The 19,614-nt window shown below is 37.4% G+C and overlaps 1 protein-coding gene across 1 annotated transcript; it reads left to right on the top strand.

Annotated features, from left to right (window-relative positions):
• Window positions 1–17,252: 17,252 nt before the first annotated feature.
• On the top strand, window positions 17,253–19,249 carry LOC139709244 (ATP synthase-coupling factor 6, mitochondrial-like). Its single transcript, XM_071621195.1, has 3 exons — window positions 17,253–17,422; window positions 17,839–17,966; window positions 19,218–19,249. The coding sequence occupies exons 1-3, from the start codon at window positions 17,253–17,255 to the stop codon at window positions 19,247–19,249; spliced, it is 330 nt and encodes a 109-aa protein (XP_071477296.1).
• The last annotated feature ends 365 nt before the right edge of the window (window positions 19,250–19,614 follow it).

Below are 19,614 nucleotides of genomic sequence, written 5' to 3'. Positions count from 1 at the left end.
TTCACGCACTAGAGCATTGAATTGCTAAAATTGGAAAAATTAGACTCATGACATGCTTTACAACAATCTACATTTCTCTGTGACCGCTTAACCAAATTGAATGAGGTTTTCTGCAAAATAGAGCTAAGATGTCATATTTTAAGGCCTCGAAGTAGCACTTAGACAGGTAGATCATTTTGGATGTTATTAATTCGAAAATTTGATTGTAATTTTTGTGGGACATACTACAGTATATGTCCCACAAAAATTACAATCAGATTTTCGCATTAATAACATCCAATATGATTATTATTTTTTTTCAATGCTACTTCAGGGTCTTAAGATATAACATCTTAGCTCTATTTTGCAGAATTCGATTTGGTTAAGCGGTCACAGAGAAATGGGGATTGTAGTAAAGCATGTCATGAGTCTGATTCTTCCAAGTTTAGCACTTCGATGATTTTGTGTGTGAACAATTGACAGAACTTGGACAAAAGAGATTCCCGACATCCTCTACAAAATTCCTAATTTCTCTTTGACCACTGCCAAGCAAATCGAATGGGGTTTTCTGTAAGATGCATGTGGGCAATGAGTTAAAGTTTCATACCCTGAATTTCTATTTAGATTGATGCAATATTTTTCAAGATATCATTGCGTAGGGCCCCGTTGTAATTTTTGGGGGGACATACGGTACAGTGTACGTGAAGATGGAGGTGTTGCACTTCAAGGTAAATTCGAGGTAATAAATAGGCCTAAATAAAAAACAAACAAACAAACAAAGTAGACCTGTAAGACACTGTGTGAGGGTGATCTCACAGGTATCTTATGATACTGCTAGTGCATGTGTTGTGCACCCTGCGAAAAGAAGAAGGCAGAAAAGTGTACCCCCCCCCCCCCCCCCCGGCCGGGGGCGTTTTTTTTTAAGACGGCACAGATTGGGGCATGGCGCGTGTTAAACCTATGGGAAAAACGTTGGGTTAGGGTTTTTGGTTATGGTTATGGTTAGGGTTAGGGTTAGGGTTGGGGTTAGGGTTAGGGGTAGGGTTAGGGTTTGATGGTTAGGGTTAGGATTAGGATTAGGGTTGGGTTTAGGGATAGGGTCCCCGATGGATTTTTAGTTTCCCCAATCTGTGCCGTCTAAAAAAAAACACGCCGGGGGCGGGGGGGGGGGGGGGGGGGGGGGGGGCACCGAACTGGGGGGGGGGGGGGGGGGGCGGGGCGGCCCCTTAGAGACTGCGCCATCAACGGTGAAATCAAAACAACCGACGGTACAACCCGATGCGACGAGGTGGTCTGTTCGGCTTCAGGGAAAATTCAGGTAAATTTGTATCTTTTTCACAAATAATCATGATTTTTCACACGGTATTCCTTGTATATTTTATAAAAAGTTGTACGTGGAACTATACATGTATTTTGCGATTGATATCTACATGTATTTCTCGCGCAAAACCGGCTAAAACGGCCGAGGACGAAACACACAGTAGAACTACACTAGAAGTTGAAGCACTGCACCGTCCGTATGACTGGCACTAGTCAACTACACTCTAGACAGTGCATTCGTACGCATGCAGAGCATGCATCATGCAGTGATCATGGACATTGCATTGGTGGCCGCAATAAGCAGGTACTTTATACGATAGGAGGGATTTACATCGTAAGCGTATCACTTCACTGACGTTTTTTGTTTTTTGTTTTTTGTTTTTTTTTTCTTGGCTCTGAATTCTGTACTCGAGTCAGAGGTTGAAATTTCGGCCAACAATACCACCACGGCCACCAGTTCAGATGTGAGTTTCATTCAGTAGCATACCATAGCACCAGTTCAGGTGTGAGTTTCATTCAGTAGCACCACCACCCACCCAGCCAGCTATACTTAAAATTACAATTCAAATGTAAGGTTAGGCCTATTTCCCCACACAAGCATACCAGCATGACGGACAAGGCAGTGCAGTGTTAAGTTAGTGAGTGTATACAAGTAACAACCACACGCGTACGGCTGTAAACATCCAGGCCAGCCACACGATCGAGTGAGGTTGGAGTCGTGGCGCGAGTCGTGGGATACAGCCACACTCGTGTTTACGAAACATATCCGCACACACTTACATGTAAACTACACCCTGGAGCTATCTTAACTATACATTGACCGAAGGATCGGTCTGTATCTGTCCGTCGGGGAATGTTCCGCGGAGACTGCGTCTGGCTTCACGGATCCCCTCCGTATACAGACCGAAGTCAATGATTGCGGCTCCTGTGTGGAGCAGTCGCGCACAGATCAAACGTTACTATAAACCAAATTTCAGACAGCTTTTTTACATTCAAACAAGTTTGACATGACATGACATATTATGCAGCAATATTTGGGATACATTTCTCACATTGTGCAATCGAAATACTCACATAAACTCGGTTATAACGCAGAAATTTTATCGATATCGCAACATTGCCGTTCGCGAGCAGTAAGTCGCCATTTTGAATTTGTAAGCCAATCACATGCGAGGTACGTGTTTTAGTAAAACAGACACGTAGAAACTACCTCGCATGTGATTGGCTAAGTAAGAGATTCATAGTGTATGTTTCTGCAGTTTGAATGTGACGACGCGACGCTGTGTTTTACGCTGAAAAGTCTATTAAGATGTTGGATTATTCATTAATCTGGTGAGTGTAATGTATTCTTAAAATGCTAATTTCACCATACAAGCTTGAATTTGCCGACCTAGGGCCGTGAATTAGACGCAATCGAGAAGGGTGAGGTACCTCACCCAATTTTCCATAGAGACAGTGGTTAAGAACATCCACACAGCAATGGGTACTGATACCTTCCGTCTGTCTAACGGAGGACAGCGTTAATGGCAAAAATATAAAAGAGTCCTCCGGACAGACGGATCTTTCTGTCTAAACTATACACAGCCCAGTCGCTGTACGTACAATGTAGGTTCGTCGCGCACGGCGTAATTACAGCGTCTGGTCGGGCTAGAGCTAACATACACAGCCCTGTTGCTGTACACAAGGGTAAACTGTAGGCTTGTAGTTGTAAGTGTAAGTCGCGACAGCTTACAGGGCTGTACCGAGTGAACACTACATAATCTATTCTTATAATTCCGGGGCGCCGATTCTATTTTGAAATTACTGCACCATATTTTGTTACTCAGACGACATAAAATGAAAACTTTATCTATTTTATAGCTATCGATATTGACATACATATTTCACAACTTACCAAAAATGACACCTTTTTAATCCTGTACGCCGCAGAAATCGTAGAAATTGCAGAAATGCAATTCGAAATGTCGGCGCAGCACTGCAAAATGATGGGCAAAGGGGGCCCGGGGGCACTGTCGACCATGTGGGCATATAAATGCTAGCAGCGCAATTTGCATCGTTCACAGGTAGGAAGGATTTATTTTAAATCGCCCAGCGATGACCAAAACATTCCGGGTTAAGATTGGACTTTTTGCTCAGTGTATGTTGCATAAGGGCTCGCTATGGACTGATATGCCATGGTCATAGTCCAAGCATCTCAATTCATGTGAGTGATTCGTAAAATTTGTGAAAGGAATATAAAAATTTTCAACAGTTTTGGTATTGTGTGGCCGTGTTTGAGGGGTTTAGTAGATTGGTGTATCACAGACCGTCAAACGGCGTGCTAGCGCACGGCGTCTGGTCAGGCTAACTTACATAATACATCACATGTACTTTAGGTCCTGCCTATGGCCATGGGGAACAAGCTGTGTGTGGCCACAGAAACACGCTGCATGAATAATACAAAGCTTGCCTATTGCTGGCTGTCACTGGCGAACTATTTTAGAGGTGTTTTATTTTATGTTTGTTTCTGTTTAATCAGGGCGCTCCCTTGACCGAAAGATCTAAAAATCTGGTCATTGGGGATATGTTCCGTGGAGACTGCGTCTGGTGTTCACGAATCCCTTCCTATACAGACCGAAGGCTATTATACTGGCTCCTGTAGGGATGCGCTGCCAGTGGTTGAGCACAGACCAAACGTTACCATAAACCCAATTTCAGACAGCTTTTTAACATTCAGACAAGTTTGACATGACATGACACATCATGCAGCAATGCTTGGGATAACTTTCTCACATTGTGCATTTAAAAAAAGTAACTAGGTTAGATCACAGAAATTTGTATCCAGATTGCAACATCACTAGTCCCTAGCTGCAAGTCGCCATTTTGAATCTGTTAGCCAATCACGTATAGGAGGTACATGTTTTAATAAAACACGTAGAAATCTACCTCACTTGTGATTGGCTAACGGATTTATATGTTGACGAGCTGAATGTATCATTTGGGCTGGTAGTTGTGTCATCTTCTTTTTTTTGTCGGGGTGCTCCCACATTTTCAACTGAACAATAAAACCCCATTGGATTATGAGGAGAGTAGTACTGGAGAGTAGTATCTAGAGTAATCTATCTCGAATTCCACACAACCAAACTGTACCAAAATCACAGAAAAAGCATTGGAATCAAATATTGGACCAGTGTTGTATATAATTTATACACCAGTATTTGTGGTTTTGGAATGTAGAATCTACCCCAGGGGGCAGCGAATTGAATATTGAATATTGAATAACTGAAACTGCACTGGTCTTGCACTCGAGACACAGTGAACAGTTCCAGCACATTTATTTTCATATTTCACTTGACATCAAAATACATCCAAAAAAGAATACAAACCAAGCAAGATACAAAACATGTCATACGTCGGGACATGAACAGAAAGTGTGTCAGCATTCATAATGTACATAAGACTAATTCTCTATAACTTGTGAAATATGATGGAACCGCAAAAGCAAAGCTTGTAAGCGCAGGTTCCATGAAAAAATACCGGTGTAAATTTGCTATGCAATCAATGGAGATAGGACACAAAGTAATAATGACGAAACGATATGAAAGCTAAATTATTAAAGTACAAAGGGAAAAAGAAATAAGAGAATAAAGAGAAAAAGTGAAAAAACAAAAAAACAAAAAACAAGAACCCAAAGAATAAGAACTGAGTGAAAATATGGCATATAGGTACACAAGTATATACGTGCACATTATCTATAATCAACTTCATAGTGAGTTCTAAATGTTGATACAAATACGGATGCAGTGATTATATAACGGGAGCATAAACCAGAAATATACATTGAACGAGGATACTGCGCATATAACATATTGAAATATTCTAATCAGACTGATTATATTCATTTATTAACATTAATTTCAATTTTTGTTTAAATGTAAACATACTAGAACAATTGATTAAATTGGCGGGAAGATCATTCCAGAATTTAGGTCCGGTAAAAACAATTGTTTTTTGAGCAAGGAGTGTGCGGGTACGTGGAAGGTGAAATGATTCTCTTTGTCTTGTGGGGTAAGCATGGACGGCATAGTTTTTCTGAAACATATGAGTAAATACGTCAGGCAAGCCGTTGGCTGATAACTGAAACATAAATGTGCCTAAGTTGTATAAAAACAAGTCAGCAACCTTAAGGAGTCTGTTTTCAAAGAAGAAATCATTCGTGTGACAATAATAATCGGCTAGATTTACTGAACGAATAGCCCGTTTTTGTAGTTTGAAAATTTTATCAATGTATAATTTGGCACAGTTTCCCCAGGCAAGTATTCCGTAACAGAGGTAGGGTAAAATGAGCGTTGAATATAAATTTTTCAAAATATACTTTGGAAAAAAATGTTTTAGCTTATTTAAAATCCCAGTATTTCTCGAAAGCATTTTAGATAAATAATTTATATGATATTTCCATGTTAATTCATGGTCATTATGAAGACCTAAAAATTTAAACGATTCAACTTGAATCAAACAATCATTATTCATTTTTATATCGCCAGGCAAATGGATCACAGAATTACTAAATAACATATAAACAGTTTTGTTTATATTAAGAGACAACTTGTTTGCTTGGATCCACATTTGAACCGACTTTAATTCTCTGTTCACTGCATCTAAAAGGGTTGTTGGGTTTCGATGGGAAAAAAAGATATTAGAATCATCGGCAAAAAGAAGAAAAGATAAAACATTCGATGAATTTTTGAAATCATTTAAAGAATAAACAAAAGTGGGCCTAAAAGGGATCCTTGAGGGACCCCACAAGATAGTGTTTTTAAGTTGGAACTGAAGCCGTTGATATTTACAAACTGTTTCCTGCTAGTTAGGTAGCTCCTGAACCAGTCCAAGGCGTTTCCACGTATCCCATAGTGCGAGAGTTTGTATAACAAAATACCGTGATCGATAGTGTCAAAGGCCTTGGACAGGTCCAGGTATATACATTTGTACCAACAGTATGTGACGAGTCGTCAATAGCGTGGGCTACTTTATCGATAAAAGCAAGCACAGCATGAGTAGTAGAGTGTTTTTTCCTATCCAAATTGAGACTCACAAAAAATATTGCATTCGTTTAGGAACTTAATTACATGAGAATATATCAACTGTTCAAGAATCTTAGACATCGCCGTCAAAAGAGAAATTGGACGATAATTACTTACATCTTGCTTATTACCTTTTTTGTAAATCGGAACAACTTTAGCAATTTTCATTTGACTAGGCACTATGCCAGTAACAAGGGACAGATTGAATATATGTGTTAAAGGAGACAATATTGCCGATATAATATTTTTCAGCAAAAAATTTGTAATACCATCATGTCCAGCACTCTTTTTTGCTTTCAACGTGAGAACTACATCCCTGACCTCGTATTCTTGGATGGGAGTAAAAAACACAGATTGAGGATTTGGATCAGTTAGAAAATAATGAAATGCTTTATCTGTTACTGGGATATTACTAGCAAGACTGGGGCCTAAATCAACAAAAAAATCATTAAACGCATTAGCAACATGCACCGGATTTTGAATCAAGATACCGTGCTGAGATATTTCCTTCACTTGTTCCGATTTATCTTTAACTCTGAGAACTTCATTAATCACCTTCCACGTACTCTTGGTATCATTTTTGTAAAGGTCAAACTGCCTCGTGAAATACCTCCTCTTAGCAAATCTCAAAGTTGTTGTAAGAATATTACGATAACGTGCATATTTACCTTTCATATTTTCATTCGGATTCCTCTTGTATTTACAAAATAAATTATTCTTATGATTGATAGACTTAAGGAGGGATTTGGTGATCCAAGGCATTCTTGGTGTTTTTTTATAGGTAGAACGGGTGGATTGTCGTAAAGGAATAATTTCATCATAAAGCCTAGAAAATTTATCAAAAAAAGTGTGAAATGCAGTTTCTGCATCATTGTCAATACCAAAAACTTCTTCCCAGTTAGCAGTCAACAATCTCTCCCTGAGTCTATCGATGTTGCTCTCAGAAAAATCACGAAAAGTAAATCTTTGAGTCTTAAGACAACAGCTTTTCACAAGAGGAACCTTGGCTTATATCGGGAAATGATCAGATATATCAGATACTATAACACCAAATGATACAAACGAAATATCGTTAGAAAAAATATTGTCTATCAAGGTGGATGATGTATCAGTCACACGGGTAGGTTTTCTAATTAACGGTATAAGATATTTGGATAACATCAGGTCTAAAAGTTCTTGGCAGTGGACATTTTCATTGTAATGAAGCAAATTCTAATTAAAGTCCCCCATGATAAAAATATTCTTTTGGTGTAGGGAAGGCGTTTATAGCAACAAATCAGAAAACGTTTCAAAAAAGTCCCGGAAATTGGAAGAAGGTGGCTTATAAACTTCACCAACTACAATATTCTTTTGTTTTGATATTTCAATTTCAATAAAAATATATTCCAAACTATCACACATTATATTTAAATCCTTCAATATTTTAACTTCCAAATTGTTTGTAACGAAAAAACCTACACCACCCCCTCTCCTATCAAGCCTATTATTAGAATGAAAAGTATACCCTGGAATACAATAAAATGAAGACGGCAAATTGTTTATCCAAGTCTCTGATACACCAATAACAGAACAATCAGATCTCACTTGATTTAAAAATGTTTCCAGCTGATCAATCTTTTTATTAAGACTTCTGATATTATAATGCAAAAGAAGAAGTTCACTCACAGGAGTCTTTTGCATTTGTTCAATCATTTCATTCACGGAATAATAATTAGTGGTGATGTTGTAAGCTAACCGATCATTGGGATCAAAATCAAATCGCAGCTCAGGTGTGGCCGTGTAAAGGGACGATAAAAATACAGGGTTGTCAGTACAATCTGAAGTCTCGGTCACAAATAGGGAGTTTGTATTAACCTCATTAGCCATTGTGAATTGGATTACAACTAGTGGGGGAGAAAAGGTTGACAATAAAGAAACTACCATTTTCTAGCCGGACGGGGACACAAACTAGACATGGTTTCCAAACGTGTGACATACAAAAATAACACCTGTTGGGAGGTTTCAATATACATCGCGTAACATATTGACTTTGGAAATACGAGAAAAGCATGACATCACTGTTCTACAAAGAGACAACTTGACATACTTTGCCAGAAACGGAAACACCGTGTAAATAACAATTGGAAGATTTCGTTACCAAGTAGCATATAAACATTTCAAAAGGAAGCAGAAAATACCTAACATTGTCATTATGGAAAGAGACATTTAAGACAAGCTGGTGTGAAACGCAAACAGCGAGGAATACCAGTTGGTGGATTTCGATGCCAAGCAACATACTGACGCCAAAGATGCAAATTGCCGTTACGAAAACGGGTGAGTCATGTGTGAAGTCACACAAATGCATGTATAAGAGGAATCTTTTCGAGGAGAAATACAAGGAATGCTTCTGGAGCGTGGTACACAATAATGTTTTTCCAGTAAACCAGGTGAGAGACAAAAGGTTTCTTAATTCTATCAGTAATACAAGTGGGCTATTAGAGTATTCACGTACAGCAATTATATTGTGTGGACGGAAACTGCTGATGAGTTTTCCACAAGAAAGACATACGGTACAAACGAAATTCTGCGGGAGAAATCCCGGAAACAAAAAGACAAGACAAAAACAAAAGAAAAAATATACATATATCAAAAACGAAACAAGGACCGAAATTAAAATCACGAGGAGTGAAGTAGAAAAGGAAACTAGACAAAAATCTCGTCATAGAGAAGACACGGTTGTTTGCTCGCAGCCACCACTTCGGGCTAACTATAAATCAATGAACAAAATGTGGACTACAGTGAAGTTCAGCACTATGGGCCTACATAATCACACACAGAACTAACATTATGATTAGTAATGGCAGTGCCCATAAAACGACTTCAATAAAGTGGTTTTTTTTTTCTTTTAAACAAACAACTAAAGCATCATCTTTTGGCTTATACACTGATGGAAAGCAACGTCAATTAAGCACATAATTACGAAAATGGTATATAGTGGTTTCAGAGAAACTGTATAAATAAACACGCTGAGCAAGCGTACAAATAAGAGCAATGCAAAAAAAGACTTAACGTTAATCACTGTTAACGCTTATCTCAGTAAAGCGTTAAATATGTAGAAAAAAAACTGTCTTCGTTGGCAATGAAAACGACTATCAACGTTGAGCAGTAAAACACATTACCGCTTAGCATTGACAAACATTGATTGTATACGGCCATTTTTACAATCAGTGGTGTAAAACACAGTGTTGGCACTAATTGGTGTATAACTTTCTTATACACCGACAGATATGCATTATTTTTTCTCATAAACTTACCACCCACAGTGTCTACCTTGGGTACCTTAATGAACTTTCCTCTCTTTTTCTTTCAGATGTGGCAGGCACTTACATGCTTGAAATCCAACACTTTTGGTGTACTCATTCGGACATAGTATTTTTGTCAGAGCTAGCAAATTAAATTGTTTATTCCTTTTCATTATTTTTGTTGCTGTTGTGATAGACAGGTATCCAACATTAAGAACTATTATGTTTACCAGGTTCTGCTTTGTCTTCTTTAAATACTGAAATTGTCCAAACTTTATGTTTCGGAGGTGACATTTTCCGTTAACAATTAACCCCTCTTTTGAGTTGGCTCTTGTTCACAATTATAAAATTCAACTTTGCTAATTTCCATCAAAACAGAATAGTAATCAATCTGACTTAACTTTGATCCAAAAATTATTTAATTCAAATAACTTATCATTTTTTGGTGAGCGTTTATAAATTTATGTAACTTTTCCGTTAACATTTCTGTCACCTCCGAGACAACAGATTTATGTATTTGATTTTTTTATTCTTGACATCAGTTATACATTACATTTGCAAAAATGTAACATATCCCCTCACATTATCTCTGCAGGAAGGTAGTAGAAATATAGCCTGTTGTTTTCATTTCGGAGCAATTTACAATTTTCCGTTAACACTTGTCACCTCCGAAACAATTGTCACCTCCGAAACAACAAGCATATTATATTTGATAATTTCTCGAAGACAAAGCAATTTTGTTTGATTCTGTTCAATTGACAGGAATCTCTTTTGGATGACAATAGTAATATGGCAACAGGAAGTGAGAATTTTCTAGAGATTGATAAAAGATCCAATAAAAACTAAAAATTACTGTTTCGGAGGTGACAAAACACTGCTAACAAGATTTTTTATTCATTTCTGTTGAAGAGAAACCGTAACATGTACACCAATGGTTTCATTTATTTTAATAACATAAGTCTAAAAGTGGAGAAATCAACTACAACACTCGCACTCTTTTTTTTGTCACTAGACTGTACGTTTTAGGGCAAATTTACATTTTTTCACTTTTTTTAACAATGAGAATGCACAAAATACACCCATCTGTTGTATATATAATATTGTAATCAAGATCAATTCTCCTGCTTTAGTTAAGTAAACATATAGATGCTTTCATCTTAGAAGCTTGATTTCCAACAAGCGATTTAGTTGTGAAGATTTACCAATCACAGCTTTCCATGTAGGTTGCTTTTTCTTGTGTTTCGGAGGTGACATTGTTTGTTAACACCATATTGTTATGTGATAGTGAAAGGCAAGACTTCAGTGCCTTTTCACTATCTATTAACATTTTCTAATACATTTAATATCTACAAAATCATCACAACAGAAGTGACTTTTGTATACAGTACATAGCTCTCCAGAATTCCGTTGATACCAAAGTGATACATGTGGCAGTTCATGCATGCCCTAGTCCACAATCTTTAAAAAAAATGTAAAAAAAAAAAATAATCAAATAATCAAACTCCACAAAAAGGCCACATGCCTATAGCTGGTGCACAACTTGTTCTTGAATTCTTAGTTGTTGTATTTCCATGTACAACGTGGAGATCATAAACAAAATTATGTGATTTTTTTTTTTAATATGACAATAATTATTACATTTTCCAAGTTGAACCAACTGTATATGACATTGTATTTTTTAAGATTATTGAAGTTATGTGACAACTAAAGTGAACAGAGGAACAAGTCCCCAGGACTGGAAAGGGAAAGATCAAAAAACAAGATTTGTAGTTCTATTTCAGTATAATTTTGATGAGGTGTTTACCTTGTTTTGTAATTATGTTTTGTCTTAGAATTTGGCTTTAAGTACTGGAATTTCAAGGAAAAGAAAATGGTTTCTTAAAGGACAAGTCCACTGTCATATACATGTGGATTGAGTGAATGCAACAACATTGTAGAACACATCATTGAAAGTTTGGGGGAAATTGGACAATCCATTCAAAAGTTATGGGTTTTTTATAAGTATCTGCGCAATCACTGCTGGATGAGACGACTACGACAGTGTATGATGTCACATGCATACAACGATATAAGGAAAATATAAGTGAATTTCACAAAACTTTACTTTTTGAAAAAAAGTGCACATTTCTTCAACTTGCTACTGATGTATTTTAGGGCAATATTATTTACTCTGCCTTCCAAAAGAGAGAAGTCATGTGTTCTTTTGTTAAATGCAAGAAAAGTGAAAATACAGTACCGGTATGTTGAATTTTCTTGATACTTTCTCTATATCCTTGTACACATGTGACATCACAAGCTATAGAAGTCTTCTCATTCAGCTTTGACTGAGCAGAAACTTTAAAAATCCATAACTCCGGAACGGATTGCCTTTACTTTCCTCAAACTCTCACTGATGTGTTTTACACAATATTGCTGTATCTACTCAACCCTCATGTCTATTGAGGTGAACTTGTCCTTTTCCAGTTTCGGTCCCTTATAGGTTTGAGACCAGTTTGTGTCCGGGACCTTCTGTGAAGTTGATGGGGAAAATTACTGTAACAAAACAAATTTTCCCCTCAAGTTCACAGAAAAGCATTATGCTGCTCTCTTCAGCTGGGAAACACAAACTGTTCTCTTAACCCAACTGTAAAAACCTGTTAAAGATTAGTATGAATTACAATCTCAAACAAAATATGAGCTGGTATCCATTATCATGAAAGAGAATAACCAAACAAAATAACAAGTAAGAACTGAAAGAAAGAGCTTATATTTGAAAATTAAAGCCATGAGGAAAGACATGAATGTTCACTAAATAGTTAACACCTGAGAAGTTGGGTTGTCTCTGTGTTGTGTCACCTCAAAAACATTAAAATGGTTTTTCTTATCTTATACTTTTTACTCTCAAAAGTGACTGTTAAATATGCATGATTTTCAGGTAATTTTCAATCAATTCAGAATGATACGTAAAATATATTTTAGTAATGTCAACAGTTTAAATGAATCTGGTGTATAGAAAATTTATCCCACATGAACCAAACACCTTTCACCAGTATTATAACATTTGTATGGTGGCTATCAAGGATGATGAAGAATTCATGAACATCCTTGAATTAATCTATTTATAAAACTATGTGCAAACAAAAACGTACACAAGTAAAATAAGAATTTTTGCTTTTGGTATTCATACCGTGTGTCCCCGCCAAAAAATTACAGTGGTACCCTCCGCAACGATAACTTTAAAGATAGTGAATCAATCTAAAATACAATTTGAGGGATTGAAACTATAACTCATTGCCCACATCTTACAGACAAACCCATTCAATTGCTTCAGAGGTCAAAGAGAATTGAGGATTTTTGTAGCAGAGCCTTTGAGGAATCCCTTCCCTCCAAGTTCTGCATGTGTTTACACATTAATATGCAGTTCCAAGAGCATCGAAGTGCTGAACTTGGAAAAATCAGACTCCTGACATCCTTTATAACAATCCACATTTCTTTGAGATCACTTAACCAATTTGACTGGGGCTTTCTGCAAAATAGAGCTAAGATGTTATAATTTAAGACCCCAAAGTAGAATTTAGCTGATTTAATCATATTGGGTGCTATCAATGCAAAAGTCTAATTGTAAATTTTTTGGGGGGACATACTATATGAGTACTTGAACACAATGTTAACATTGAATGTCACCTCCGAAACAAAGTTATTCTTCCCTGGTGTTGTGGAATAAAATGTTGTGAGAGCAACGAAACATTACTAAAATGATCTCACACCCTCATTTCAATTTAAGGTAGAAAATGGAATGCCATGTTTCTTCAGCTTACAATATCTAGCTCATGTCCATCATATTCTTACTGTAAATGAATATTTGAACACAATGTTAACATTGAATGTCACCTCCGAAACGAAGTGATTCTTCCCTGGTGTTGTGGAATAAAATGTTCTGAGAGCGAAGAAACATTACTAAAATGATCTCACACCTTCATCTCAAGTTAAGGTAGAAAATGGAATGCCATGTTTCTTCAGATTACAATATTTAGCTTACATCCTTCATCCAAATGGAAGGCAAACTACCGGTACCCGTGCTAATTAATGAAGTGTAAAAAAACACTTGTTTTGTGTGGTTTATCTGCTTGAAACAGGAGTTAATTTCTTGTTCTCAAGTTATAATTATTAAAAACATTGATAAAAAGAAGAAGTTTTTGTGTTATTGTCACTTATTCTCAAAAAAAGTGGGTGTTAATATTAATGTCACCTCCGAAACATTTCTAATATGTTAACTGTCACCTCCGAAACATCCATGTGTGAAAAATCCAAGTTTTAAAGAAATGATTGGAATTTCATTTAACCTACATAGGAAGGTAGCCCTTCTTGAAGACTTGTTATAGGAAGAGTTTGACCTGGCCTGCCCTCCAATAAATAGTTAAAATCTTAAAAATTACATGTCAATTGGTATTTTTATCAAAAATTTATATATCTCATGTATTTTCTTTTTTAATTCACTTCATATTCAACCCCCAAATAGTTTTGATTCACAAACTATATATTGTTGTTAACCATATAAACTTTGCATGGTGAAGTTTGAATACAGAGTTTTGTCAATATGGTGCAATTCATGAAAGCAAAATTTTGCTTAAATTTACTTCAGGTGCCAGGGTTTTCCTCAAATTACACCAATAACCCTTCAGCTTTAAGGTCTGAAATGTTATTTTTTCAAAAATTTGAATACTTTCAAACAAGAATCAAATAGAATAATGAAAAAATATTTTGTTTGAAATTTTGACCCTCTGAGTACAAAAGTTACACCACTGATCGTAAAAAAGGCCATACATAAGAAGCTATCTGTATTGAAATCTATTATACATGACAAGACAAGATTTTATGACGAAAGTGCTTCATTGTAGAAACCACAAATGCATGAAACAAAGCTGACTCATTCTAGTCACTGTAGTCATTCCATTTGCTAGTATCTTTTTCTTTCCATTTCAAAATTACCTTCGTTCCCAGAACAGCAATCTTGGTCGACACACCTTTCTCTTTCCTCAGTCTGTAGGCAGTTTTAGCTAGCTGTCCTCTGGTGATTTTCATGGCCGGTGGCAAATCAGTGCGGACCGTGATTCTTTTCCGCTGAAGGGGAGGTGGGGAGGGAGTCGCGTCAGAAGCTTGAAAAGCGAGGTCGGGCCGGCGTTGACGATCCTCAAAGGCCGCTAGGATCCTGTTTCTGTCCCGCATGTGAACAAACTTGGCGATAATGGGGTTTGGTTGGGGTGGGCGATTCTCCTCAGCCTGGTCATCGGCAACCTGGCGGCGCGGCAATCGGTGAGCGTTCACCAAGGCGATGTTACTGGCGTCGTCGATTTCGAGGCCGAGATAGGCGAAGGTGTCCGATAGAACGTGGTAGATGTTTTCACCCCGTTTCTCCTCTACGCCGTAGAACAAAAGGTTAGAGCGCCGGTTGTACAATTCCATGGTCATGAGCTTTTCCTTCAGGGCAATTCCGCGGTTAGTAACGTTACATTTGAACAAATTTAGATATTTGTTTTTACTACTAAATTACCATTTATTCGTTTCCATCCAAAATTATGTCAAAAACATGTTCATCATTCCCAGGTTTATGACACAGAAAAGAATGAATACAATCCAAGAAAAAATAGCATTGCAATGGCAACTTAAAGGGCTGGTTAGTAATGTTACGAAAAAAGGACATGACAAAAAAATCAATGTCTTGTAACAAAAAGTGTGCAAAAATTCAAGTTACTTCAAAGAAAGTGTTGCATTAATTTCAATTATTGCATCATGACAAATGTTCACACAATATTTTTTAGCAGTTCGACCAATAATTTCTTAGCTAGACCCCCAAAAGCATGGTTAGTAACGTTACGGTTAGTAACGTTACATTTGTCCGGAGTAATTCTGCAGGTCATTTCACCCTTTTGTAATTGACAAAATGTCACATGACTTCTGGAGTATTTAAATGTATTTATCTTGTACCCTTTAGCAAAACTTTGAGGAAAAAATTTCAAAGGAACCCACTGTAATTTTCATTTAAGTGAATTTCAGCATCCCCAGTCCCACATGTACATTTTAAATGATGGTTTTAGATCTCGCGAAATCAATCAATATGAAAGGTAAAATCTACTGAATTTGAAAGACCTTAATGATTGGTGAACATCCATGGCATTAGTTGATACCTAGATTAAAGAGTAAGATAAAGAGGCACATTTCTTTTATCCATGTCATGTCCACCTAACTGCGGAATTGCCCTTCAGATCCGCAACTTCGGCCGCCATTTTGCTTTCAATCTCAGGCAGTTCTTTGCGCTCTATTTCAATAATTTTGTCGGAATTCATTGTCACGGAAGCTTCTATTTCCGACATTTTCCCTCTGAGTAAGGTAACCTCACTGGTGAGGGTGTCGAGCTTAGAGCTGAGATTAGCAGATGATTCTGTAATGCTGCGTTGAATATCGGCAAGCGTGGGCTGGTGGGCAACCGGAGAGGAAGGGGTGGCCTGGCTCTCCGCTGTTTCGTCAGCCAATGGTTTTGGTTGGGTGTTGGGTGCGGTCTTCGAGCGAGTAGCAGGGGGAGCCATGATAAGTAGTTGATAGAAACATCAACAATTCTCCAAATACAGAATAGAAGAAAACTCTGACGAAGTTGAAAGGGTGTGGATAATGCTGACAAGCGTTGGTTTCAAAAAAATAGTGCGAATGAAGGTATTCGTGTTGAAATAAGAGTGGTAGCCGAAAGAGCAGTGACAACTACACGTCCGTCTCCATGTGCAGTCGAAACAGTTGAATGAATGACCAGAATGAATCTGGTCACCCTTCTTAAAGCTACATGTAGATAAGGTGGGAAACATTGACATGGGCACTTCTTGATAAGCAATTTTGTGTTTAAATTTCCATAATTAACTGGCATTTTTATCATTCCTCTTGCACTTTTGGTGCTCTTTGTTGTCGCGGAATTCAAGATGCTGTATCTACATGGACACAGGATGAAGGATTGTGTCCGTAGCATTCTCTTTTTTTATTACAATTTAAAGAAGTCAATTTTGATATGATCCAATGATATGAAGTAAAACAAGTTGAATAGTGTATAGTCTTCATATTGTACAGTGTAGTTAATTTGACCAAGCTCTAGGTATAGAAAGATACCACTAGGAGATGTTAGCTCGGCATCATTTTGTCTTAAATTCCAAGATCACTGGCATCAGTTATTTCAGGAACTGGCCATGTTTTATCAACCTACTTGGTATCATTTTCTTTATTTTGTTTTGTTCCTACATCTGCTATCATTTTATCAGCAAAGTCATACAGTGTAAAGTATACACTGTACATGTTGTATTGCTCATGAGAGCTGATCACAAATATGGGAGTAGTCAGTACACTCTCCAACAGTTTCTACACAGCAAAAGGAGGGGGAAGAATGTGGCAAACACTAGCTTTCATATGTGTACATACAGTTGTACAGCATGGCCAGATGAAGAAACTTCATCACCGTGTCATTGTCTGTTGTGGTTGCTCTATGGTCCATCTACAATGTACAATTGTAACTGACTCAATGTATCGTTACTGTACATGTTCGCATGTTACATCTGAATCATTCTGATGGTCTTGTACTCTGCAGATTACAGCCAGCATGCTTCAGCAGGTGCTAAGACTAGGGCCCCAGGCCAGGCCAACGCTGACTGTCATCGTCAGGCGGAACCTTGGTGCAAGCTCCGTCCTCCTTGCAAAGGCTAAAGCACCATCAGATCCCGTGCAGAAGTTGTTTGTAGACAAGATCAGGGAATATGGCAACAAGAAGAAGTAAGAGCATGACCGACTAGGCAGGCTGTTATCACTTTTGTTTGAGAAGTTGCAATTTTTAATGTAATGTCTAGAGGTACAATTTGTGCATACCAGTCATCTGTGTGAAGTGAGAAAACATTTTGTGGCATTTTACCAAAAAAAAAAAACCAAAAAAATATATAATGCCATTGAATGTGTCTATATTAACTGCAAAGGGAAATACTGTACAAGTGGTCATGAAAGAAAAAACACAAGGGGTAGGTAGCCAATTAAGTAGATATTTTGATTGTCATTAAACCCATACGCTTACCTTTAAAAAGTGCTGATAACATGCAGTAATGTTTAGATCACGCTTTAAAAAAAAAGGAAAAAGGAAAATCACAGTGCATTCAAACTATACTCTTCCCTCACCCCCCCCCCCCCTTTCTCTGTAGGGCTGCTGGGGGCAAACTGGTGGACTCAAACCCCGAGATCGAGAAGGACATGGCAGCAGAACAGTCCAAGCTTGCCAAGATGTTTGGAGGAGGAGACATGACAGCATTTCCCACATTTCAATTTAAAGGTAAGACCACCGAGTGCCTTACTAAACTAATGTCACCAGTTTAGGCCAAGCTCTGAAGGGGAAAACCTACCTGGGCTTTTGTGTTTTGTTTGTTTGGGGTTTCTGTGATGTGTCCAAATTCTATGCTGTCGTGATTCAGTAATAAGATTTGTTCTTGTATAAGAACGACAATTGCTTTGTGTCAATAGCCCAAATTAATTTCCTGTAACAATGATTAAATACTTTATTGGTCCATTGGCAAATTGTAAGATTACTTTTGGAGTCGGCAAAGTGTCCGTGAGTACTGATAATTGGCAAAAGCCAATTAGTAATTGTGAAATTATGATTTTTTTTTTTTCGTGCAAGTATGTTGTTGTCAGCTATTTTAAAGGGTGTGTACAGTTCTGGTTAAGGTGAGGATTTAGCTTTTAACGTTTTGCGAGATATTCAGAAACCACTCTATGAGATGTCAAAGAGCATGCAATTCTGAGGGGTATCAAAAGTTTATTTGACGAAAATGGATGAAATGGCTGAGATATCCAAAAATAAAGTGAAACAAAGAGATCCCAATAAAAGCGTGGCCTGTTGCCTTTTATTATTATCACTTTTTTGGATATTTCAGACATTTGAAAACCAAATTTCATCAAATAAATGTAGAATCCTTCTTAAAATTACATGATCTTTCATATTTCATAAGAGGTTTCTCATTATCTCACTCAGGAATGTTCAAAACATGAATGCCCACCTCAACCAGTACTGTACAGTCCCTTTAATCTACATCTTCCCATTAAAAAGGAAGTCCAGACTCCAGAGGAACCAATACTTTTCTTTTGTATATATTGAAATTTTGTTGTACCTGAACATATAAAGAATGACAAACATAGAGCAGATAACGCTGGGACCTGAATTCATACACTGTACTTTAATAATTCTATTAAACCAGATGTTCGTTGTAACCATTTTCATTTCATGTGGAGTGCACTGTATTACACGTAGTAGCTATGCTTGGAATCCAGGTAGCAGGCGATACTTCGTGCTATATTAAGCAAGGCTTGGCCAAGCTTTTGCTGTCACAAAGAATATTTACCAGTAGTACTGGTATTCTAAAATGGTATTTTCCAACTCAAGTGCATGCTTTACTTTCTTTTCGTTGGCTCTGTCCATGTATGACCTGGATGATTTTTTGTTTTGTTTTGTTGGTTTTTTTTCAATGTGTGAGGAAAAAGAAAAACATATGGTAATGACCTGTTTTTGCTTTTCCCACCTCCACAGAAATCGACTTCTCAGCGGAAGAGAAGAAATGAAAACTCCAACCGTGTACAGATGAACAAGCTAGGGGAATCACCACTGCCCACAGGCTGTGAAGACTACTGTCATTTTTCATTTACTGTCATTATTCAGGATAAAACACTCATCCTGCATTGCCCACACTCAGAAACTTGGAAGCCAACCCAAACCATACCCAAGGAAAAGTTCATGTGGATATCACTTCCTTGATGGCCTGAAAGAAAGAAAGGTTGTCACATACAATTGGTATAGAGTGATGAAATGGCATTTAGACTTTTCTTTTCATTTTTGAAATTTTCCCCTCCCACTTGTGCAAATTCATTTGCACTTCCAGGATCTTCTTGGAAGAAACCTTTGATATTGTAAATTTGGGGAAGTCTTG

Source organism: Diadema antillarum, unplaced genomic scaffold (assembly GCF_040938485.1).
Source record: "Diadema antillarum isolate AM-2024a unplaced genomic scaffold, OU_Dant_1.0 seq00001417_RagTag, whole genome shotgun sequence".
In the NCBI taxonomy this organism is placed as follows: Eukaryota; Metazoa; Echinodermata; class Echinoidea; order Diadematoida; family Diadematidae; genus Diadema; species Diadema antillarum.
The sequence above is the reverse complement of the archived record's forward strand: the minus strand, read 5'-3'. Positions and strand labels throughout refer to the sequence as shown.